Source organism: Pelobates fuscus, chromosome 7 (genome assembly GCF_036172605.1).
Source record: "Pelobates fuscus isolate aPelFus1 chromosome 7, aPelFus1.pri, whole genome shotgun sequence".
Taxonomy (NCBI): domain Eukaryota; kingdom Metazoa; phylum Chordata; class Amphibia; order Anura; family Pelobatidae; genus Pelobates; species Pelobates fuscus.
In genome coordinates this window covers 3,108,434-3,134,038 of record NC_086323.1, presented here as the reverse complement: position 1 = coordinate 3,134,038, position 25,605 = coordinate 3,108,434, and the positions used below count along the sequence as shown (strand labels likewise).

The window sequence follows — 25,605 nt, the reverse complement described above, 5'->3', positions numbered from 1 at the left end:
GAGAAAAGATCTGTACCAGCGTATTGGCTATGGTGTCTGTCTGGATATTGGACAGAGCCACCGCTTCTGGGTAGTGGATCACGTAGTGGATTAGGGGTGGCAAGGGGCCCTACCAGATCGATGGCTATTCGGCTGAATGGCTCCTCAATAATTGGCATGTTCACAAAGTGAGCCTTGGGGTGATCTCCTCTTTTCCCTACTCTCTGAGAGGTATCACACGTACTACAATATGTCCTCACATCAGCGTGCACTCTAAGCCAGAAAAACATGTGAGTTATTCTATGTAGCGTGCGAGTCACTGCTAGATGGCCGGCAAGAGGGATATTGTGCCCTATCTGAAGGATCTCGTGTCTGTATTTAGAGGGGATGACTAACTGGCATTTTTGGTTTCCCTTCTTCTCTGTTAACCTATATAGCTTGCTCTGTTCCCAGATGAATATCTAACTCGGCAGAAATATGGAAAGAAAGTCCCAGTCTCTGCTTCCTTTCCATATTTCTGGAGAGTGGGGTCTGTTTTAGTTTCCTCCCCAAAGGTCTCAGGAGTATCCCATGGGACTGGGGGCTGAGGGAAAGTCAGTCTGAGGTAGTCTTACCTGAGTCTCCCGCACTGGTGAAGGGTCTCGCTGTGTCCTGGCTTGCGCTCGGGTAGTCACAGGATTGTGCCTCTGTAGTAAAGGATGGGGGATAGGCGGATGTCATCGGCCCCAGGTCATTGCCCAACAATACTTACGCAGGCAAGTTATCCATAATTCCCTTGTTCACGTGTACCCTAGCAGTGGGTAAACGGTAGACATCTCCCCCACTACTCGAACGGCTACCGTCTGTCCAGATCTTTTGTGCTCCGGGATCAAACTGCCCTGGACTAACGTGATGGTAGCGCCTGTGTCAACGTGATGATAGCGCCCTGAGCGGTGCGACCTTCCAGTTGTACCTCCTGCCAGTGGTGTTGCTGATTATCCTCTGATGCTGCATTTACCGGGTTGGCCTCATGTAGTCGTCCAAAATATTCCTCTTAGGGTGACTCTCAGTTGACACAGTTAGCCCTGGCTGGTAGATTAGGGACCGATGGCATGGGAGGTTTGTGGTTATTCCACTGCAGTCGATCCGCATTGAGGGGGAACTGTCTGGCATAGTGGCCAGGCACGTGACACCGGTGACAGGTTACCCTGGCTTTGTCATAGGTGTTGCTGGGTAGTCCGGAGTACCTGGGTGGTCCAGGTGGAACAGGAGCCCTAAACTCGGGTCAGGGTGTTGTTCGGTAATTGTCCCGGGGTTCCGTTCGGTAGTTGGTTCGTGCTGGAGTGAGTTTGTGGAGCCGACTATCTGTATGTTTGTCAGCTAGTTGTGTGGCTGCATTCAGGGTGGTCAGTTGCCGGTCCCTTAGCCATTCCCTCAGTTTTTGGTCAATCCCCAAGTAAAATTGTTCCAGGAGGAAGAGTTGTAACACCTCCTCCGCTGACACTGCTTGGCACCCTTTCATCCAGTGGGTGGCGGTTCTGTGTAGTCGGTTGGCCCGTTCCATATGCGCATCATTCGCTTTCTTTTTCATCTCTCGGAACTGTCGGCGGTAGGTCTCTGGAGTAATGGCATACCATTTTAACAAAGTGTCCTTAACCCCTTAAGGACACATGACATGTGTGACATGTCATGATTCCCTTTTATTCCAGAAATTTGGTCCTTAAGAGGTTAAAGGACCACTATAGTGCCAGGAAAACAAACTCGTTATCCTGGCACTATAGTGCCCTGAGGGTGCCGCCACCCTCATGGCCCTCCTCCCGCTGGGCTGATGGGGAAGGAAGGGGTTAAACTCTTACGTTTCTCCAGCGCCGGGCTCCCTCGGAGCTGAGGACTCTCCTCCTCCTTCGGACGTCATTGGCTGAATGTGCATGCGCAGCAAGTGCCGCGCGCGCATTCAGTCCATAGGAAAGCATTCTCAATGCTTTCCTATGGACGCTGGTGTCTTCTCACTGTGAAAATCATTGAGAAGCGCAGAAGCGCCTCTAGCGGCTGTCAGTGAGACAGCCACTAGAGACTGGATTAACCCTAGTGTAAACATAGCAGTTTATCTGAAACTGCTATGTTTACAGCAGGCAGGCACCCAGACCATTTCATTGAGGTGAAGTTGTCTGGTGCCTATAGTGGTCCTTTAACTACTGCATACTGCTTAATCTCCACCTCCGTTAGGGCCTGGATTGCCTCGGATGCTCGTCCCGATAACTTGCCGGACAGGATGGTGGTCCATTCGTCTGTGGGTATCCACCAGGTATTCGGCGATTTTTTTTATTTATTTTTTTCCACCTTCGGCTTCATGGAACTGCTTGAAAGCTGCGAAGGGGACCTTTTTATTCCTGGTGTTGATGGGAGGCGCTACAACTGGCTCTGGGGTGTCCTGAGTGGTTATCCTGCAGATTTTGTACTCTCTGGAAGCTTGTATTTCTGCATCTACGTCGGCCATTATCTGTATTATCCTCTCCTCGGATGGATTTGGCCCGACCAGTTATAGTCTCTGTAACGGCACCTCCAGGCATAAAGGGGTTAAACCGTTGTTTAGTAGATCTTCCCCTTCCAGATATACAGGCACAACTACTGCAGAACACCAAACTCCCGAACTGGATACAAAATAGCACTCCAACTCCCGAACTGGAACCTCACAAATAGCTGCTAGCAGACGAACAGGAAAAGCAGACAATCAGCTTACACTCCTGGCAAGTCTCTAACAGCATACACTAAATCCCCCCCCAAGAATGAGACAAAGCTCCGTGTTGATGGTCAAGCAGTGAACAGAAAGAGATGTGGGTTTATTGTTCTTATATACACATTAGTACCACCCACAGGGTTTTGGAAAACAACCAATAAACATGTACAATACACTCAGACACTCCCACACAAAATCCTTCCTTCTGCCTGTGATACAATTACCTTACACAATGGGTAATATAATTATCACAAGCAGAGAAATACAGTTTTTCCACATTATTCATAACTTTAAAAGTATGCATCACATTCACATAAATTTTCAGAATTAGCATACTCCAAATACAAACATACGTCAAAATCATACAAATTGGTCCAGTGGTTCAAAAGATAGATTGTGACCAAATGAAGCATGGCTTTTCTGCCCAAAACCAGTTCTACAGAGTCTTATATCCTGGAGATAATTGGGAAGTAATCCAATTATCTCCAAGGACAGAGGCAAAACTATATTGAACACATGGCAGCAAAAGACAATAAAATACATAAACTTATATAAATAATGCAGCCATTGCATAAAACAGGTACATTCAACATATCCCCAGATAGCTCAGATCTGAGCGCACAAGATTACTGAATGGCGCTCAGATCTCATACATACAGTTCAATTGCCATGGAGCCAAAGTCTTTCACATAGTCTTTCATTATACGAATGGTCTCCATGGCGTCGCTATCTGGGGTATCACTATTCAAACAGGGCAAGCATCGAATGACCCGGCTTTCATGTCTTTGCAGGGGGAAATCAAGCGTTTTCACATGTGGCCATATTCTAAAGGCAGCAGGCGGGCAACCAGGCTCCTCCAATGCAATGTGGCGAGATTGGTCTCGTCACACTGGTGATCCCCCTGACAGCCATGCTTTAGATTTTGATTTACCATATATACTCGAGTATAAGCCGATTTTTTTTTTCAGCACATTTTTTGTGCTGAAAAACCCCAACTCGGCTTATACTCGAATCAGTGTCTGTATTATGGCAATTTACATTGCCATAATACAGACAGGGGGCTGACAGCGAGCGCTTACCTCTCCTGCAGCTCCTGTCAGCTCCCTTCTCCTCTGCGCCGGTCCGTTCAGCACCTCGGTCAGCTCCCAGTGTAAATCTCGCGAGAGCCGCGGGGTCATAGTGCGCCTCTCGCGAGACTTAGTGTCAGCTGACAGGGGAGCTGACCGGACTGCCGAGGAGGAGAAGGGAGCTGACAGGAGCTGCAGGAGAGGTAAGTAAACTCTCAGCCAGCCCCCCTCCCCCACTGAACTACCAATGCCACTGGACCACCAGGGAAGGAGAGCCCCCCTCCCGGCCATGTATCAAGCAGGGAGGGGGGCCGAAAAAAAATAATAATAAAAAAATAATTTAACAAAATAAATTTTACATAAATAATAAAAAATAATAATAAAAATGCCCACCCCCCACCAAGGCTCTGCAACACACACACACTGCACTCATACACACACTCTGCACTCATACACACACTCTGCACTCACACACACACACTGCACTCATACACACACACTGCACTCATACACACACACTGCACTCATACACACACTCTGCACTCATACACACACTCTGCACTCATACACACACTCTGCACTCATACACACACTCTGCACTCATACACACACTCTGCACTCATACACACACTCTGCACTCATACACACACTCTGCACTCATACACACACACTGCATTCTCTTACACACACACTGCATTCTCTTACACACACACTGCACTCATACACACACTGCATTCTCTTGCACACACACTGCACTCATACACACACACTGTAAATAAATATTCAATTAATATAATTTTTTTAGGATCTAGAGGTTTGGTACACAGGCAAAAATAGTAAGAAATTAGCTCTAACTGCTTTATTGAATTGCTGGAAACAAATGGAGTAAGTGATTCAATAGTGCAAGTGACGCGGAGGCGGGGTGCTTGGCAATACCTGGAAGGGTGGCAAAGGTATCGCTGATCGTGGTATCTGACAAAGAGAGATGATTTATAGCCACTAAATGTTTATTGATAATTAAACAGTAGAGGGAGAATAATATAGCAATAAATATTATTATAAGTTTATTTATTTTACATTTCTGCTCCTCCTATTTTCCTCTTTATTTGTTACTTTTTCTCACTTGGTCTGCGAACCATTGGGAAAATGCTCCTCCATGTTCTGCAAAATGTGCACATAATTTATTGTCTATATAGTTTACAGCACACTGGCCAATTTTCTTACCTTTCTGGTTTGCTCTTCTGTTTCGGCTTTCGAAGCAACATTAGGGCCGAACCAAACAGACATCTGCTCGAATTTCGGATGTCCTGAAACATTTTCTAATTTTGGAAAAAATGATAATCTGCAGAACCGAAATTTCTTTCAGTGCTCGAGTCTAGTACCGTTTTACTTCTTGCCCCCTAAGGCCGATTTCACCAACTTTGAAAGTAGCTTGTTATTCACATACAGCAGAAAATGGCGGCTTGTTCTGGAATCCTAATGAAATAACCTGCTTTGTATTATGATGTCGTTTCCCTGTAAGTCCCTGGATATTTTTTTAATGAAATTTTTACATTTTGTTCGTGGTTTTTATTTGCTTAGAGATTTGAGCGTTTCTTTTTGGAAAGACGGAGTCGCCGTATCTGTTCTTCAGATCGGTTGGAGTTTATAAATGGGTGGTACATTCTGGTTATCATAAGCGATTTGATGACCATAATTGGATCAATAATGAAGATGGAAATCAAAGCCAAGGTAGGTCTAGATTGTTTGCTTTTTTTTAGCACGTTGAGAAATATATTATTTTGTGAATTTTTCTTTCTTTTTTAATTTTTTTGAATGATTCCTGTGTCTAGAAGTCATTGTGCGTTCTTAAACAAAGCATTTATTTAATTTTCTGAGAGTTTATTTCCTTTATCTAGAACCTGGCCTCGTATGATGTTTGCAGTCTCTTATTGGGAACGTCAACCTTACTCGTCTGGGTTGGGGTGATCCGATACTTGGGATATTTCCAAAAGTATAATGTGAGTGTATTCTCTCCCTAAAATAAACCTTCTGGTACGCCATGGTACAATGAATCTCAAAGAATTTACTTAGACCATCTGGATACCAGAACTGGAGGTCTATAGTAAGTACTGGAGTAGGAAAAATGGGATTACCAAATCAATTAATGATAGAACCGTAAAGAGTCTTTAGCAAAAATAACAAAATAGGTGGTCAGATACCCGAATTGGGTAAAAAATCTCGCCACAATGGCTCACCTCAAACTATCTTGGTCAATGGAGTACTTTATAGATTTGTCTTCAGATAGCTACAGATATTAGACTTTAATCATGGAAGGTCAATTCTGATAGCTACAGACAGCAGATAAGCTTAGCTCCAAGTTGCTAAGTAAAGTATTGACTAGAAACACTGGTCTTAAGGCTGGGAGCAGACTTAGTTGCAAAGCTCTAAAGGCCACAGCTAGCGTCTGTGGAATTATCTAAATAGAGCCAACAGGATTAAAAAGTAGTCTTGCAAATAATCAACAGTTCAAAACTGCAAACATACCCATACATATGAGGGCTAGATAACTGTAATGAAACCTACTTGTAATGTCTAAGGCTCTCAGTATATCTTACCCATATTATATGAAAAGAACCGAGGGGAAATTGAAACAGCTTGCAGGACTGTAGTACTAAGTCTAAGAGAATAAAGTTAACTGCTCCCAGGCAACATGTCCAGTGTGATGAGGTGAAAAATAAGGAAAGTGAAAATTAGAGTGATCTAATGTGTAGAACCATACTTAGATTGTTGGTTACCTACACATAGTGACAGTGCCCTAGTGAAAAAATAAGTGAAAGGAAAGAGAAACCCGACGCGCGTTTCGGTGCTTTCAGTAATGCACCTTCGTCAGGGGCTCAATACAATGAATACAATGAATCTCATCCCAGATACCACCAACCATCCAAGAGTTTGTGCATCTCGATTCGCTTTATGTTGTGTTTGGGTTAAGAACGTGTTCAGTGATGATGGTTTTTATCTTACTTTAATGTGTAAATATGTTTTCCATGGACTATGCAGGTAAAGGATTCAAATTATCTCAGTAGATTTAGTATTTTCTCTTTTCATCCTTCCAGGTCCTGATACTGACCATGCAGGCGTCTGTACCCAAAGTGTTAAGATTCTGCTGCTGCGCCGGGATGATCTATCTCGGATACACGTTCTGCGGATGGATTGTGCTGGGTCCTTACCATGAAAAGGTATCATGTTCCCTGTTATTCCCACGAAACATCGGGCCAGAGTGCGGGTTGAGGGTTCAGTCACCCAGTGCTGAGACATGACTGGAGAATGCTGTGACTAGGCAGGTTCCTCCTCCTCTTATCTCCTCCCAATTTATAAAACAAGGGCAATATCTGTGACTGGCAAAGGGTGAGGGTTCGGTCACTCAGTGCTGTGACTGGCGCAGTGTGGGGGGAGGGTTCTGTCACTCTGTGCTGTGACTGGCGCAGTGCGGGGGGTGGGTTCGGTCACTCAGTGCTGTGACTGGCTCAGTGCAGGGGGAGGGTTCGGTCACTCTGTGTAGTGACTGGCGCAGTGCCGGGGGAGGGTTCAGTCACTCTGTGCTGTGACTGGCGCAGTGCGGGGGGAGGGTTCGGTCACTCTGTGCTGTAACTGGCGCAGTGCGGGTGGAGGGTTCGGTCACTCAGTGCTGTGACTGGCTCAGTGCAGGGGGAGGGTTCGGTCACTCTGTGTAGTGACTGGCGCAGTGCCGGGGGAGGGTTCAGTCACTCTGTGCTGTGACTGGCGCAGTGCGGGGGGAGGGTTCGGTCACTCTGTGCTGTGACTGGCGCAGTGCGGGTGGAGGGTTCGGTCACTCTGTGCTGTGACTGGCGCAGTGCGGGGGGAGGGTTCGGTCACTCTGTGCTGTGACTGGTGCAGTGCAAGGGGAGGGTTCGGTCACTCTGTGCTGTGACTGGCACAGTGCGGGGGGTTCGGTCACTCTGTGCTGTGACTGGCGCAGTGCGGGGGGAGAGTTCGGTCACTCTGTGCTGTGACTGGCGCAGTGCGGGGGGAGAGTTCGGTCACTCTCTGCTGTGACTGGCGTAGTGCGGGGGGAGAGTTCGGTCACTCTGTGCTGTGACTGGTGCAGTGCGGGGGGAAGGTTCGGTCACTCTGTGCTGTGCGGGGGGTTCGGTCACTTTGTGCTGTGACTGGCGCAGTGTGGGGGGAGGGTTCGGTCACTGTGCTATGACTGGCGCAGTGCGGGGGGAGAGTTCGGTCACTCTGTGCTGTGACTGGCGCAGTGCGGGGGGGTTCGGTCACTCAGTGCTGTGACTGGCACAGTGCGGGGGAGGGTTCGGTCACTCTGTGTAGTGACTGGCGCAGTGCGGGGGAGGGTTCAGTCACTCTGTGCTGTGACTGGCACAGTGCGGGGGAGGGTTCGGTCACTCTGTGCTGTGACTGGCGCAGTGCGGGGGAGGGTTCGGTCACTCTGTGCTGTGACTGGCGCAGTGCGGGGGGAGGGTTCGGTCACTCTGTGCTGTGACTGGCGCAGTGCGGGGGGAGGGTTCGGTCACTCTGTGCTGTGACTGGTGCAGTGCGGGGGGAGGGTTCGGTCACTCTGTGCTGTGACTGGTGCAGTGCGGGGGGAGGGTTCGGTCACTCTGTGCTGTGACTGGTGCAGTGCGGGGGGAGGGTTCGGTCACTCTGTGCTGTGACTGGCGTAGTGCGGGGGGAGAGTTCGGTCACTCTGTGCTGTGACTGGTGCAGTGCGGGGGGAGAGTTCGGTCACTCTGTGCTGTGACTGGCGCAGTGCGGGGGGAGAGTTCGGTCACTCTGTGCTGTGACTGGCGTAGTGCGGGGGGAAGGTTCGGTCACTCTGTGCTGTGCGGGGGGTTCGGTCACTTTGTGCTGTGACTGGCGCAGTGCGGGGGGAGGGTTCGGTCACTGTGCTATGACTGGCGCAGTGCGGGGGGAGGGTTCGGTCACTCTGTGCTGTGACTGGCGCAGTGCGGGGGGAGGGTTCGGTCACTCTGTGCTGTGACTGGCACAGTGCGGGGCGAGAGTTCGGTAACTCTGTGCTGTGACTGGTCCAGTGCAGGGGGAGGGTTCGGTCACTCCGCACTGTGACTGGCACAGTGCGGGGCGAGAGTTCGGTCACTCTGTGCTGTGACTGGCGCAGTGCGGGGGGAGGGTTCGGTCACTCGGTGCTGTGACTGGCACAGTGCGGGGGGAGGGTTCGGTCACTCGGTGCTGTGACTGGCACAGTGCGGGGGGAGAGTTCGGTGACTCTGTGCTGTGACTGGTCCAGTGCAGGGGGAGGGTTCGGTCACTCTGTGCTGTGACTGGTGCAGTGCGGGGGGAGAGTTCGGTCACTCTGTGCTGTGACTGGCGCAGTGCGGGGCGAGAGTTCGGTAACTCTGTGCTGTGACTGGTCCAGTGCAGGGGGAGGGTTCGGTCACTCCGCACTGTGACTGGCACAGTGCGGGGCGAGAGTTCGGTCACTCTGTGCTGTGACTGGTGCGGGGCGAGAGTTCAGTCACTGTGCTGTGACTGGCGCAGTGCGGGGGAGGGTTCAGTCACTCTGTGCTGTGACTGGCACAGTGCGAGGGGAGAGTTCGGTGACTCTGTGCTGTGACTGGTCCAGTGCAGGGGGAGGGTTCGGTCACTCTGTGCTGTGACTGGTGCAGTGCGGGGGGAGAGTTCGGTCACTCTGTGCTGTGACTGGCGCAGTGCGGGGCGAGAGTTCGGTAACTCTGTGCTGTGACTGGTCCAGTGCAGGGGGAGGGTTCGGTCACTCTGTGCTGTGACTGGCGCAGTGCGGGGCGAGAGTTCGGTCACTCTTTGCTGTGACTGGCGCAGTGCGGGGGGAGGGTTCGGTCACTCGGTGCTGTGACTGGCACAGTGCGGGGGGAGGGTTCGGTCACTCGGTGCTGTGACTGGCACAGTGCGGGGGGAGGGTTCGGTCACTCTTTGCTGTGACTGGCGCAGTGCGGGGGGAGGGTTCGGTCACTCAGTGCTGTGACTGGCGCAGTGTGGGGGGAGGGTTCGGTCACTCTGTGCTGTGACTGGCGCAGTGCGGGGGGTGGGTTCGGTCACTCAGTGCTGTGACTGGCTCAGTGCAGGGGGAGGGTTCGGTCACTCTGTGTAGTGACTGGCGCAGTGCGGGGGGAGGGTTCAGTCACTCTGTGCTGTGACTGGCACAGTGCGGGGGGAGGGTTCGGTCACTCTGTGCTGTGACTGGCGCAGTGCGGGGGGAGGGTTCGGTCACTCTGTGCTGTGACTGGCGCAGTGCGGGGGGAGGGTTCGGTCACTCTGTGCTGTGACTGGCGCAGTGCGGGGGGAGGGTTCGGTCACTCTGTGCTGTGACTGGCGCAGTGCGGGGGGAGGGTTCGGTCACTCTGTGCTGTGACTGGTGCAGTGCGGGGGGAGGGTTCGGTCACTGTGCTATGACTGGCGCAGTGCGGGGGGAGGGTTCGGTCACTGTGCTATGACTGGCGCAGTGCGGGGGGAGGGTTCGGTCACTCTGTGCTGTGACTGGCGCAGTGCGGGGGGGTTCGGTCACTCAGTGCTGTGACTGGCGCAGTGTGGGGGGAGGGTTCGGTCACTCTGTGCTGTGACTGGCGCAGTGCGGGGGGTGGGTTCGGTCACTCAGTGCTGTGACTGGCTCAGTGCAGGGGGAGGGTTCGGTCACTCTGTGTAGTGACTGGCGCAGTGCGGGGGGAGGGTTCGGTCACTCTGTGCTGTGACTGGCGCAGTGCGGGGGGAGAGTTCGGTCACTCTGTGCTGTGACTGGCGCAGTGCGGGGGGAGGGTTCGGTCACTCTGTGCTGTGACTGGCGCAGTGCGGGGGGAGGGTTCGGTCACTCTGTGCTGTGACTTGCGCAGTGCGGGGGGAGGGTTCGGTCACTCTGTGCTGTGACTGGCGTAGTGCGGGGGGAGAGTTCGGTCACTCTGTGCTGTGACTGGTGCAGTGCGGGGGGAGAGTTCGGTCACTCTGTGCTGTGACTGGCGCAGTGCGGGAGGAGAGTTCGGTCACTCTGTGCTGTGACTGGCGTAGTGCGGGGGGCGAGTTCGGTCACTCTGTGCTGTGACTGGTGCAGTGCGGGGGGAAGGTTCGGTCACTCTGTGCTGTGCGGGGGGTTCGGTCACTTTGTGCTGTGACTGGCGCAGTGCGGGGGGAGGGTTCGGTCACTGTGCTATGACTGGCGCAGTGCGGGGGGAGGGTTCGGTCACTCTGTGCTGTGACTGGCGCAGTGCGGGGGGAGGGTTCGGTCACTCTGTGCTGTGACTGGCACAGTGCGGGGCGAGAGTTCGGTAACTCTGTGCTGTGACTGGTCCAGTGCAGGGGGAGGGTTCGGTCACTCTGTGCTGTGACTGGCGCAGTGCGGGGCGAGAGTTCGGTCACTCTGTGCTGTGACTGGCGCAGTGCGGGGGGAGGGTTCGGTCACTCGGTGCTGTGACTGGCACAGTGCGGGGGGAGAGTTCGGTCACTCCGCACTGTGACTGGCACAGTGCGGGGCGAGAGTTCGGTCACTCTGTGCTGTGACTGGTGCGGGGAGAGAGTTCGGTCACTGTGCTGTGACTGGCGCAGTGCGGGGGAGGGTTCAGTCACTCTGTGCTGTGACTGGCACAGTGCGGGGGGAGAGTTCGGTCACTCTGTGCTGTGACTGGTGCAGTGCGGGGGGAGAGTTCGGTCACTCTGTGCTGTGACTGGCGCAGTGCGGGGGAAGAGTTCGGTCACTCTGTGCTGTGACTGGCACAGTGCGGGGCGAGAGTTCGGTAACTCTGTGCTGTGACTGGTCCAGTGCAGGGGGAGGGTTCGGTCACTCTGTGCTGTGACTGGCGCAGTGCGGGGTGAGAGTTCGGTCACTCTTTGCTGTGACTGGCGCAGTGCGGGGGGAGGATTCGGTCACTCGGTGCTGTGACTGGCACAGTGCGGGGGGAGAGTTCAGTCACTCAGTGCTGTGACTGGCGCAGTGTGGGGGGAGGGTTCGGTCACTCTGTGCTGTGACTGGCGCAGTGCGGGGGGGGGTTCGGTCACTCAGTGCTGTGACTGGCTCAGTGCAGGGGGAGGGTTCGGTCACTCTGTGTAGTGACTGGCGCAGTGCGGGGCGAGAGTTCGGTCACTCTTTGCTGTGACTGGCGCAGTGCGGGGGGAGGGTTCGGTCACTCGGTGCTGTGACTGGCACAGTGCGGGGGGAGAGTTCAGTCACTCAGTGCTGTGACTGGCGCAGTGTGGGGGGAGGGTTCGGTCACTCTGTGCTGTGACTGGCGCAGTGCGGGGGGTGGGTTCGGTCACTCAGTGCTGTGACTGGCTCAGTGCAGGGGGAGGGTTCGGTCACTCTGTGTAGTGACTGGCGCAGTGCGGGGGGAGGGTTCAGTCACTCTGTGCTGTGACTGGCACAGTGCAGGGGGAGGGTTCGGTCACTCTGTGCTGTGACTGGCGCAGTGCGGGGGGAGGGTTCGGTCACTCTGTGCTGTGACTGGTGCAGTGCGGGGGGAGGGTTCGGTCACTCTGTGCTGTGACTGGCGCAGTGCGGGGGGAGGGTTCGGTCACTCTGTGCTGTGACTGGTGCAGTGCGGGGGGAGGGTTCGGTCACTCTGTGCTGTGACTGGTGCAGTGCGGGGGAGGGTTCGGTCACTCTGTGCTGTGACTGGCACAGTGCGGGGGGTTCGGTCACTCTGTGCTGTGACTGGCGCAGTGCGGGGGGAGGGTTCGGTCACTCTGTGCTGTGACTGGCGCAGTGCGGGGGGAGAGTTCGGTCACTCTGTGCTGTGACTGGCGTAGTGCGGGGGGAGAGTTCGATCACTCTGTGCTGTGACTGGTGCAGTGCGGGGGGAAGGTTCGGTCACTCTGTGCTGTGCGGGGGGTTCGGTCACTTTGTGCTGTGACTGGCCCAGTGCGGGGGGAGGGTTCGGTCACTGTGCTATGACTGGCGCAGTGCGGGGGGAGGGTTCGGTCACTCTGTGCTGTGACTGGCGCAGTGCGGGGGGATGGTTCGGTCACTCTGTGCTGTGACTGGCACAGTGCGGGGCGAGGGTTCAGTCACTGTGCTGTGACTGGCGCAGTGCGGGGGAGGGTTCGGTCACTCTGTGCTGTGACTGGCACAGTGCGGGGGGAGAGTTCGGTCACTCTGTGCTGTGACTGGTGCAGTGCGGGGGGAGAGTTCGGTCACTCTGTGCTGTGACTGGCGCAGTGCGGGGGAAGAGTTCGGTCACTCTGTGCTGTGACTGGCGCAGTGCGGGGCGAGAGTTCGGTAACTCTGTGCTGTGACTGGTCCAGTGCAGCGGGAGGGTTCGGTCACTCTGTGCTGTGACTGGCGCAGTGCGGGGCGAGAGTTCGGTCACTCTGTGCTGTGACTGGCGCAGTGTGGGGGGAGGGTTCGGTCACTCGGTGCTGTGACTGGCACAGTGCGGGGGGAGAGTTCGGTCACTCTGTGCTGTGACTGGCACAGTGCGGGGCGAGAGTTCGGTCACTCTGTGCTGTGACTGGCGCAGTGCGGGGGGAGAGATCGGTCACTCTGCTGTGACTGGCACAGTGCGGGGCGAGAGTTCGGTCACTCTGTGCTGTGACTGGCGCAGTGCGGGGTGAGAGTTCGGTCACTGTGCTGTGACTGGCGCACTGCGGGGGGAGGGTTCGGTCACTGTGCTGTGACTGGCGCAGTGCGGGGGGAGGGTTCGGTCACTCTGTGCTGTGACTGGCACAGTGCGGGGCGAGCGTTCGGTCACTCTGTGCTGTGACTGGCGCAGTGCGGGGGAGGGTTCGGTCACTCTGTGCTGTGACTGGCGCAGTGCGGGGGAAGAGTTCGGTCACTCTGTGCTGTCACTGGCGCAGTGCGGGGGGAGGGTTTGGTCACTCTGTGCTGTGACTGGCGCAGTGCGGGGCGAGAGTTCGGTCACTCTGTGCTGTGACTGGCGCAGTGCGGGGCGAGAGTTCGGTCACTCTGTGCTGTGACTGGCGCAGTGTGGGGCGAGAGTTCGGTCACTCTGTGCTGTGACTTGCGCAGTGCAGGGGGAGGGTTCGGTCACTCTGTGCTGTGACTGGCGCAGTGCGGGGCGAGCGTTCGGTCTCTCTGTGCTGTGACTGGCGCAGTGCGGGGGAGGGTTCGGTCACTCTGTGCTGTGACTGGCGCAGTGCGGGGAAGAGTTCGGTCACTCTGTGCTGTGACTGGCGCAATGCGGGGAAGAGTTCGGTCACTCTGTGCTGTGACTGGCGCAGTGCGGGGGGAGGGTTTGGTCACTCTGTGCTGTGACTGGCACAGTGCAGGGCGAGAGTTCGGTCACTCTGTGCTGTGACTTGCGCAGTGCGGGGGGAGAGTTTGGTCACTCTGTGCTGTGACTTGCGCAGTGCGGGGGGAGAGTTCGGTCACTCTGTGCTGTGACTGGCGCAGTGCGGGGGAGAGTTCGGTCACACTGTTCTGTGACTGGTGCAGTGCGGGGGAGGGGGGTTCGGTCACTCTGTGACTGATCAGTGAACATATTGCTTCTGATTTCCATGCGGTCACATGACGCATCCCACTAAAAGTATTACCGGTAATTGTTTTCTAAAATAAAGTTTTTGGGTGTTTTTGCAGTTTTTCTAAAAAGCCCATTACCTTCTCATGTTAAATCCTTGTGAAATCCCAGAAAAAGGGATGTGAAGTAAATACCTCCACTAGAACCCAAAGGGATCTAATCCTAAGATCTTTAGACATGCATAATGTCTACAAATACATCAAAATAAAAAATCTTTATTGAGTATTTAGTAAGAAAAACACAAATGTAAAAATACTAACAAATGTGTTTGTGTAAAAGTGTTTACGGTGTCTCTTTTATGATAAATCCCTAAGTGGCCACTGGGGGTAGTATTCCCGTTATATAATCAGTGGCCAGCAGGTATATTCCTGAGGGTTACACTGTATGGTTCTAGTTTAGCTTAGTTTCTTTATTGAGGTTACCCAAAGTTGTACCCTTTATCATATACATTAGAATATATACAAGACAAACAAAAATCTACAAATTCAGATATTAGTCTAGCACCTTTCAGAGAGGATCCGAGAACCAATACAGCGAATTATTAGGAAACCCGTTGAGGGTGCACTGGGTGTGGGAAAGGATTGATTGGCATTTGCGGATATCCTGGTAAAGTCACTCCCTATCAAGAATGAAGTAGGACATTTGTAGGATTAAGAGTTTCTGCCGTGTAACCTGAATCCGGCCCCAACCTATGCATTACATGTTGATGGGTTACAAATGGTTGTCTCTGAAGGTTGTTGTGTGTCTGCGGTGCTTGTAATGACTGACGTGCTGTTTAATAATTGCTGTTTTTGCCGCGGCAGTTTGAGGATCTCAACACGGTGGCAGAATGTCTTTTCTCGCTGGTGAATGGCGATGACATGTTTGCAACGTTTGCGCAGATTCAACAGAAGAGCTTATTGGTTTGGTTATTCAGCCGTCTCTATCTATATTCGTTCATCTCTCTCTTTATGTACATGGTTCTCAGCCTGTTCATCGCACTCATCACGGACTCCTATGAAACCATAAAGGTGAGATAATCAAAAGTTTAAATAAGACACATTGTCTCTTTTATCGCACCTCAATACAAGGGTTTGTGTTCCGCTCCCTCTGTGAGCCTTCCCTTACTGTATGACATCACGCTCCCTCTGTGAGCCTTCCCTTACTGTATGACATCACGCTCCCTCTGTGTGCCTTCCCTTACTGTATGACATCACGCTCCCTCTGTGAGCCTTCCCTTACTGTATGACATCACGCTCCCTCTGTGAGCCTTCCCTTACTGTATGACATCACGCTCCCTCTGTGAGCCTTCCCTTACTGTATGACATCACGCTCCCTCTGTGAGCCTTCCCTTACTGAATGACATCACGCTTCCTCTGTGTACATTCCCTTATTGTATGACATCACGCTCCCTCTGTGAGCCTTCCCTTACTGTATGACATCACGCTCCCTCTGTGAGCCTTCCCTTACTGTATGACATCACGCTCCCTCTGTGTACCTTCCCTTATTGTATGACATCACGCTCCCTCTGTGTGCCTTCCCTTACTGTATGACATCACACTCCCTCTGTGAGCCTTCCCTTACTGTATGACATCACGCTCCCTCTGTGTGCCTTCCCTTATTGTATGACATCACGCTCCCTCTGTGTGCCTTCCCTTATTGTATGACATCACGCTCCCTCTGTGAGCCTTCCCTTACTGTATGACATCACGCTCCCTCTGTGAGCCTTCCCTTACTGTATGACATCACGCTCCCTCTGTGTTCCTTCCCTCACTGTATGACATCACGCTTCCTCTGTGAGCCTTCCCTTACTGTATGACATCACGCTCCCTCTGTGAGCCTTCCCTTACTGTATGACATCACGCTCCCTCTGTGAGCCTTCCCTTACTGTATGACATCACGCTTCCTCTGTGTGCCTTCCCTTATTGCATGACATCACACTCCCTCTGTGTGCCTTCCCTTACTGTATGACATCACGATCCCTCTGTGAGCCTTCCCTTACTGTATGACATAATGCTCCCTCTGTGAGCCTTCCCTTACTGTATGACATCACGCTCCCTCTGTGAGCCTTCCATTACTGTATGACATCACGCTCCCTCTGTGTGCCTTCCCTTACTGTATGACATCACGCTCCCTCTGTGAGCCTTCCCTTACTGTATGACATCACGCTCCCTCTGTGTGCCTTCCCTTACTGTATGACATCACGCTCCCTCTGTGAGCCTTCCCTTACTGTATGACATCACGCTCCCTCTGTGAGCCTTCCCTTACTGTATGACATCACGCTCCCTCTGTGAGCCTTCCCTTACTGTATGACATCACGCTCCCTCTGTGAGCCTTCCCTTACTGAATGACATCACGCTTCCTCTGTGTACCTTCCCTTATTGTATGACATCACGCTCCCTCTGTGAGCCTTCCCTTACTGTATGACATCACGCTCCCTCTGTGAGCCTTCCCTTACTGTATGACATCACGCTCCCTCTGTGTGCCTTCCCTTACTGTATGACATCACGCTCCCTCTGTGAGCCTTCCCTTACTGTATGACATCACGCTCCCTCTGTGTGCCTTCCCTTACTGTATGACATCACGCTCCCTCTGTGAGCCTTCCCTTACTGTATGACATCACGCTCCCTCTGTGTGCCTTCCCTTACTGTATGACATCACGCTCCCTCTGTGAGTCTCCCCTTACTGTATGACATCACGCTCCCTCTGTGAGCCTTCCCTTACTGTATGACATCACGCTCCCTCTGTGTGCCTTCCCTTACTGTATGACATCACGCTCCCTCTGTGAGCCTTCCCTTACTGTATGACATCACGCTCCCTCTGTGAGCCTTACCTTACTGTATGACATCACGCTCCCTCTGTGAGCCTTCCCTTACTGTATGACATCACGCTTCCTCTGTGAGCCTTCCCTTACTGTATGACATCACGCTCCCTCTGTGTGCCTTCCCTTAATGCATGACATCACACTCCCTCTGTGTGCCTACCCTTATTGCATGACATCACGCTCCCTCTGTTTGCCTTCCCTTACTGTATGACATCACGCTTCCTCTGTGAGCCTTCCCTTACTGTATGACATCACGCTCCCTCTGTGAGCCTTCCCTTACTGTATGACGTCACGCTCCCTCTGTGTGCCTTCCCTTATTGCATGACATCACGCTCCCTCTGTTTGCCTTCCCTTACTGTATGACATCACGCTTCCTCTGTGAGCCTTCCCTTATTGCATGACATCACGCTCCCTCTGTGAGCCTTCCCTTATTGCATGACATCACGCTCCCTCTGTGAGCCTTCCCTTACTGTATGACATCACGCTCCCTCTGTGAGCCTTCCCTTACTGTATGACATCAAGCTTCCTCTGTGTGCCTTCCCTTACTGTATGACATCAAGCTTCCTCTGTGTGCCTTCCCTTACTGTATGACATCAAGCTTCCTCTGTGTGCCTTCCCTTACTGTATGACATCACGCTTCCTCTGTGTGCCTTCCCTTACTGTATGGCATCACGCTTCCTCTGTGTGCCTTCCCTTACTGTATGGCATCACGCTTCCTCTGTGTGCCTTCCCTTACTGTATAGCATCACGCTTCCTCTGTGTGCCTTCCCTTACTGTATGACATCACGCTCCCTCTGTGAGTCTTCCCTTACTGTATGACATCACGCTCCCTCTGTGAGCCTTCCCTTACTGTATGACATCACGCTCCCTCTGTGTGCCTTCCCTTAATGTATGACATCACGCTTCCTCTGTGAGCCTTCCCTTACTGTATGACATCACGCTGTATGACCTCACGCTCCCTTTGTGTGCCTTCCCTTACTGTATGACATCACGCTTCCTCTGTATGCCTTCCCTTACTGTATGACCTCACGCTCCCTTTGTGCGCCTTCCCTTACTGTATGACATCACGCTTCCTCTGTGTGCCTTCCCTTACTGTATGACATCACGCTCCCTCTGTGAGCCTTCCCTTACTGTATGACATCACGCTCCCTCTGTGAGCCTTCCCTTACTGTATGACATCACGCTCCCTCTGTGAGCTTTCCCTTACTGTATGACATCACGCTCCCTCTGTGAGCCTTCCCTTACTGTATGACATCACGCTCCCTCTGTGAGCCTTCCCTTACTGTATGACATCACGCTTCCTCTGTGAGCCTTCCCTTACTGTATGACATCACGCTCCCTCTGTGTGCCTTCCCTTATTGCATGACATCACACTCCCTCTGTGTGCCTTCCCTTACTGTATGACATCACGATCCCTCTGTGAGCCTTCCCTTACTGTATGACATCACGATCCCTCTGTGAGCCTTCCCTTACTGTATGACATCACGCTCCCTCTGTGTGCCTTCCCTTATTGCATGACATCACGCTCCCTCTGTTTGCCTTCCCTTACTGTATGACATCACGCTTCCTCTGTGAGCCTTCCCTTACTGTATGACATCACGCTCCCTCGGTGAGCCTTCCCTTACTGTATGACATCACGCTCCCTCTGTGTGCCTTCCCTTACTGTATGACATCACGCTCCCTCTGTGTGCCTTCCCTTACTGTATGACATCACGCTCCCTCTGTGAGCCTTCCCTTACTGTATGACATCACGCTCCCTCTGTGTGCTTTCCCTTACTGTATGACATCACGCTCCCTCTGTGAGCCTTCCCTTACTGAATGACATCACGCTTCCTCTGTGTGCCTTCCCTTACTGTATGACATCACGCTTCCTCTGTGTGCCTTCCCTTACTGTATGACATAATGCTCCCTCTGTGAGCCTTCCCTTACTGTATGACATCACGCTTCCTCTGTGTGCCTTCCATTACTGTATGACATCACGCTTCCTCTGTGTGCCTTCCCTTACTGTATGACATCATGCTCCCTCTGTGTGCCTTCCCTTACTGTATGACATCACGCTTCCTCTGTGTGCCTTCCCTTACTGTATGACATAATGCTCCCTCTGTGTGCCTTCCCTTACTGTATGACATCACGCTCCCTCTGTGTGCCTTCCCTTACTGTATGACATCACGCTCCCTCTGTGTGCCTTCCCTTACTGTATGACATCACGCTCCCTCTGTGTGCCTTCCCTTACTGTATGACATCATGCTCCCTCTGTGAGCCTTCCCTTACTGTATGACATCACGCTCCCTCTGTGTGCCTTCCCTTACTGTATGACATCATGCTCCCTCTGTGAGCCTTCCCTTACTGTATGACATCACGCTCCCTCTGTGAGCCTTCCCTTACTGTGTGACATCACGCTCCCTCTTTGTGCCTTCCCTTACTGTATGACATCACGCTCCCTCTGTGTGCCTTCCCTTACTGTATGACATCACGCTCCCTCTGTGTGCCTTACTGTATGACATCACGCTCCCTCTGTGTGCCTTCCCTTACTGTATGACATCAAGCTCCCTCTGTGAGCCTTCCTTTACTGTATGACATAATTCCCCCTCAGTGAGCCTTCCCTTACTGTATGACATCACGCTCCCTCTGTGTGCCTTCCCTTACTATATGACATCACGCTTCCTCTGTGTGCCTTCCCTTACTGTATGACATCACGCTCCCTCTGTGTGCCTTCCCTTACTGTATGACATCACGCTCCCTCTGTGTGCCTTCCCTTACTGTATGACATCACGCTCCCTCTGTGAGCCTTCCCTTACTGTATGACATCACGCTCCCTCTGTGAGCCTTCCCTTACTGAATGACATAAAGTTCACCCTTTTTGTGCACAAAGCAGTATTAATTCATCTCTCTCACACAGACACTGGACACACTCCTCACTAAACACACACAGAATTGGAGTCTCAAACTTTCTCCACTTGTATCGGGTGCTTTAACCCCCACCCCCACTTGCTCAGGCAGTATGACCTATTTCACCCTTTGTTTTGAGTGTTAAGGAGTCCCCCTCCCATGTGCATGCTGATTGATTTTTATTATGCCATATCAGTCTCTTTATACACAGACCCCCAACATGGGGGCCTCAATTCAAACCAACACAAACCCCTCCCAGGCGTCCGTGTCTGGGAGATAATTGAGACAAAGACTAGCAACTTAATTATTTCTCAGTTACAGGGAACCACAAAAGAAATACATAAAACACCCCAAAAACATATTCATAAAACACAGGAATCCCTCAATGTATATATCCTCGAATAGCCCAGGTCTGAACCCCAAGTTGTCCTAATAGCGCTCAGATCCCTTTGGTAGAACAGAATCACCATTGACAGAGGTGATAGCCCAACATAGTTCCAAAATATTTTCAGAGGAAAAGGGACAATGGCCGGTCTACTTTCAGGAGTTCCTGTATGTAAAGGACCACCTGGTAGCCCAACCGGACCGGTCTACTCCGCTATTTCCCTTCCTTCAGCTGAACAGGAACCCTTTAGGGCATAAAGAGATCCACTTCCCCCTAGTAACTGGAAGACACACAGTTCTGGAGGTACAACAACCACTTTATTGGCAACACATGGCTTTTAAGCATAACCCCCTGTGTAACCTAATGCGGGAAAGGGCTTTGTCTCCAAAAGCCCGCCAGCCAAACACAGGGTTTCCCACATCCTGGGTCTTCATCCCATGAGCCTCTGTACCTGGGAGGCCAAGCACGGGAAAAAGGGACTGCCCCAAATGGGGAGCGGGCAGAAGATATGAAAAAGGTGGGGATATAAACATACTATCAGACAGGCAATTCTCGAACAGGCAGTGGTCCCGCCACACTGTGTGAACACCGACAAATGTTCTCCCTGGCTTTTAGGGAGCAAATGCTCCCCGCAGTCGGTAGTTCCTATCTTCCGAACGTTGTTGTCCTAGCTGGTCTGGAAGTGGAATGGGCAGAGGTACAGTTTGCCCATGGGTTTGCGGGATCGAGTAGCCGAAAAGGGTTCCATGCATTCGACCATGTACAGCTGCCTGTGTTCGGGAGATAAAATGGCCGCCATTCACTTTGGTTATACAAAAGGCGGCCACCCAGGGAAAGTACTTGAGTTATTTGCTCATATGAAGTTAACAGGCCAGGGGTGATCAGTGTTTGGGGATATAAAAGGGTGACCACTCATTCTCCATTCGGGGAATGAACAAGGGGGGTACAGACAACAGAGAGGAACAAGACTGCTACAGGGCTCCCGCAGGGCCAGCTTAGCATAGTGGTTAATGAAAGTCCAGTCCCATGGAATTAGACCCGTTAATTAAAAAAATGTAATATCGCTCTGTAACGTTTTTTTTTTTTCACTCTTGCTCTTACTTTGTGCAGAGCAAATTAAGTATGAAAATTTAGGAGGGATGTAGGGTAACATTATCTGTGTGGTGTCACACAGCCGGATCGGGGCGGCCACAAGGCTGCGACCGGGTGGTAGCTGGCACAACCACATACATGGGCACGGCCGGCGTGATCGCGTGTCCGCGCCCGAACAGCACGGACACAGAGAAAATAAACATACCTCTACTCTCTACACTACACGTCCGATAGTCGCACTAGTGTTTCCTTGGATGCTGGCTGCTTCCACAAGCCGCGATTTAAAGGTACAGACACAGATTGTGACGCTGGTGATGTGGACATGCGTGCATAGTCAGGTCATCGACCTGCACGCACATTTTGGCATCACCAGGTCCCAGCAACCAATGGGAATCCTTCTGATGTAATTTAAACTCACTTTACTAATTGTTTGATGCCCTGTCATGGTTTCCATTTTGTGGTTTATCCGAGAGTGCGTTTATTTCTTGTGTTTTTTTATCTTTGACTATTCTCCATTCTCCATTCTGCTTGTCCTTGTCCTTTGCTTTTTCCTTAAGTTTATTCTGTATTCTGTATCCCTGACCCCGGCTTGTATTGTACTATTCTATTTGCGTTTAATCCGGTCATTCTAAGGTCCGGTAATACGCTTGTTGTTATTTTAGAATTTGCTTCCCTTATATTTTCCTGTTGGATCCTGTCTGTCCGTGACATTTGGACTGTCGGACTATAAGCTAGTTCAGATAAAGCGGACTTTGCACACTATGTAAATTATCTTCAGTCTCTAACACTGCAACTTGTGCCCTTTCTTCTACACTCACTACGTCCTAGACTGCAGGGAGCTGCTACCTAATAGTAAGAAGGAAAGGAGAGGAGTGAACAAGTGAGAACTGAGTGACACTAGGCACTGTCCCCAGAAAGTGTAGAGACATGTTTGTGCCAACCTCAGAGTGCTAACATCTGCCTAGTCCACCGCTAGTTGGCTGGATTAGCATGCATTCACTCCAACCTGACCTTCCAAATCTTTGGGCAGACCTACCCCTTTTTAACCCGACCTACCGACATCCGCTTCACAGGATTTTGATGCCGGTAGGTATGGATTGGGTTGAAGGATGAAAGCGTTGGCTTAGCACAGGGTATGTGTCTTCTTATGTGTTTTCCTGTAAGTTTCCCGCTGACATCACTTCCACCAGATACAGGACCCCCAGGAGTGTTTTCTTTCAAAAAGATTCTGTAATTAGGCCTATAGTAGCTGTCCGCACCAGGCCCAAATGAGCTCCTAATCCGTCCCTAGCTCTACGTGCACTTAGCTTTTATATATTTCTCATCAGTTTTAGCTTTATAAATAGAAAATGTAGGGACACACCCAAAACATGTAGCTGCTGGATCCTGAAATGTCCAAATTATGCACAAACCAGGCTCAGCGCGCAAAACACAAATGTAAGAAATGTGGAATCGTCTGTCTGCTACATGAGATTGATTTCACCCTATGGTCATATCATGTTAAAGTCCAGCTCGGCTTTCACAGTACCCGAATATCCCACCACCCATCCTTCCATGGGTGAGCTACATTGAAATGCATGCAAGTATTTAAATTGCAGGAGGGTTCGCAGTGTTACAGTAAGTGTTCCAACTTGCAGTTCAGGTTTTCTCCCGTGATGAAACATTGGAATTAAAGCACTCTGTAAACTGAGGTGGACTTAAACACGGTTTGGCCACATAGTGTGAATAAATCCCCACATGTTGTACATTAAAAGGGGATAAAATAGCCATGAGAGTGTATTGCAACTTGTATGTTCATAATTTCACGGAGTCCTAGAATATATTTTTTATATCGAACTTTACTGCATCTAACCGTGTAGAATATTGGCACTTTTGTCGCCATCCCCTCGGAAAAATCAGGAACACCGATTCCCAGTCACTGACCTTTACATCCTCTCCTAGAAATACCAGGAACACCGATTCACAGTCACTGACCTTTACATCCACTCCTAGAAATGCCAGGAGCACCGATTCCCAGTCACTGACCTTTACATCCTCTCCTAGAAATACCAGGAGCACCGATTCCCAGTCACTGACCTTTACATCCACTCCTAGAAATGCCAGGAGCATCGATTCCCAGTCACTGACCTTTACATCCTCTCCTAGAAATACCAGGGACACCGATTCCCAGTCACTGACCCGTATATCCTCTCCTAGAAATACCAGGAACACCGATTCCCAGTCACTGACCTTTACATCCTCTCCTAGAAATACCAGGAGCACTGATTCCCAGTCACTGACCTTTACATCCTCTCCTAGAAATACCAGGAGCACCGATTCCCAGTCACTGACCTTTACACCCTCTCCTAGAAATACCAGGAACACCGATTCCCAGTCACTGACCTTTACACCCTCTCCTAGAAATACCAGGAGCACCGATTCCCAGTCACTGACCTTTACATCCTCTCCTAGAAATACCAGGAACACCGATTCCCAGTCACTGACTTTCATATCCTCTCCTAGAAATACCAGGAACACCGATTCCCAGTCACTGACCTTTACACCCTCTCCTAGAAATACCAGGAGCACTGATTCCCAGTCACTGACCTTTACACCCTCTCCTAGAAATACCAGGAGCACCGATTCCTAGTCACTGACCCTTATATCCTCTCCTAGAAATACCAAGAACACCGATTCCCAGTCACTGACCTTTACACCCTCTCCTAGAAATACCAGGAGCACTGATTCCCAGTCACTGACCTTTACATCCTCTCCTAGAAATACCAGGGACACCGATTCCTAGTCACTGACCCTTATATCCTCTCCTAGAAATACCAAGAACACCGATTCCCAGTCACTGACCTTTATATCCTCTCCTAGAAATACCAGGAACATGGTTTCCCAGCTACTGACCTCCATGAATTCATGCGGGGAAGTGATATTAAGGACAATGTGGATAACTTTGGGAAAAAGCCAGAAAAATCTGTTTCCTTCCTCAGCTGTTGCACCAGGTTAGTGCAATGATGCAATATGGTGGGCTGAAGGTGTTTATATTGAGGATATCTATTTATTTGTGCACTCCCATGTTCCATCCATGAGTGGTCTCTGATAAAACTCTGTAATACTCAGCAAAACTTTAATACTCAGCAAATACCCATCTTGATATAATCTGCTTTGCTTCCTGTACAGACCGTGTGGAGATGATGACCTGATCCTGGCAAAGTGAGCCTCATGCAGAGCGTGGTCTGGACCTGCTGGTTACAAGATATGGTCCATAAAACAACGTTTAGTGTATCCGGTGACTGAATGCGTGAATCTAGCTCAGGAGCCGCCTCTCGTCCCGTTATTTCAGAGTTTACTTAATTCGTGGCGCGGTTTTCCCAGGGACATAATCACACCGGAACGGTGCTGCTGTCTTATCACGTAAATCTGATCTGCAACACTCCTACTTCAATAGTAAATAGTGTTTTTGTTTTATTGTAACTAATTAAAATATGTTTATTGAAACCTGTATACTCAGTGCAATATCCATGAGGAAGTACAACAGTCGGCAATTCAGGGTGAGAAATCTACTTTGGCGCCTTCGTCCAAGCACAATGTTAATGTTTCAGAACTGATTTAGAACCGGATTCTTAGTAAATAACTGTATTCGAGCACAAGTCGTTCATTTTGTAAATGTGTGTGGGAAAAGTCTGTAAAAAATAATAATTGATTTGTAAACTGATATAAATAAAGTAAATTCACTTTCTTTGGAAATCAATGTCTGTGATGTTCTGTTTTGCTTGGAATGGTCTAATTATGCGTTCTGCAGATTTTCAGAAATAATCACTAATGACGGACACAATGTGTTCTAACGTAAAACTTCAACCAATCTGTGAGCTGCCCTGATTATTTAATCGCCCGTTGGTGGAAATAATGTTTACTGATGTGATGCAGGGCATGGGCCCGGGGCACAAGGCTGGATCTAGGTGCTGTGAGAGCGGCTGAAGAGGGAGGTCCGGGGTGATGAAGTATGAGCTCTGGGTTGACTGGCAAGTTCCACATGTAGAGTTGTCAGATATGTTTGGATTCTGTTCTTGGCTGCTTCTTCGTAAAAAGCCAGCGTTGATAAAGTTGATGCTTTTGGTTCTTTTTAGTCTCGTATGTTAAATCTAGAAAAGTCATCCTTTGGTCCCTGTGCTCCTACATCTCACAGGACATAATCCTCACCAGTTATTCAC

At 51.0% G+C, this 25,605-nt stretch overlaps 1 protein-coding gene across 1 annotated transcript in view; it reads left to right on the top strand.

Moving 5' to 3' along the window:
* Positions 1-24,841, top strand: part of MCOLN2 (mucolipin TRP cation channel 2) — a 49,735-nt gene extending 24,894 nt beyond the window's left edge. The window contains exons 9-14 of the mRNA XM_063427136.1: positions 5,344-5,493; positions 5,661-5,762; positions 6,858-6,980; positions 15,041-15,247; positions 24,266-24,396; positions 24,575-24,841. Coding sequence (XP_063283206.1) covers positions 5,344-5,493; positions 5,661-5,762; positions 6,858-6,980; positions 15,041-15,247; positions 24,266-24,396; positions 24,575-24,611 — 750 coding nt within the window. The 3' untranslated portion in view covers positions 24,612-24,841. The remainder of the gene's footprint in view (positions 1-5,343; positions 5,494-5,660; positions 5,763-6,857; positions 6,981-15,040; positions 15,248-24,265; positions 24,397-24,574) is intronic.
* Positions 24,842-25,605: the final 764 nt, after the last annotated feature.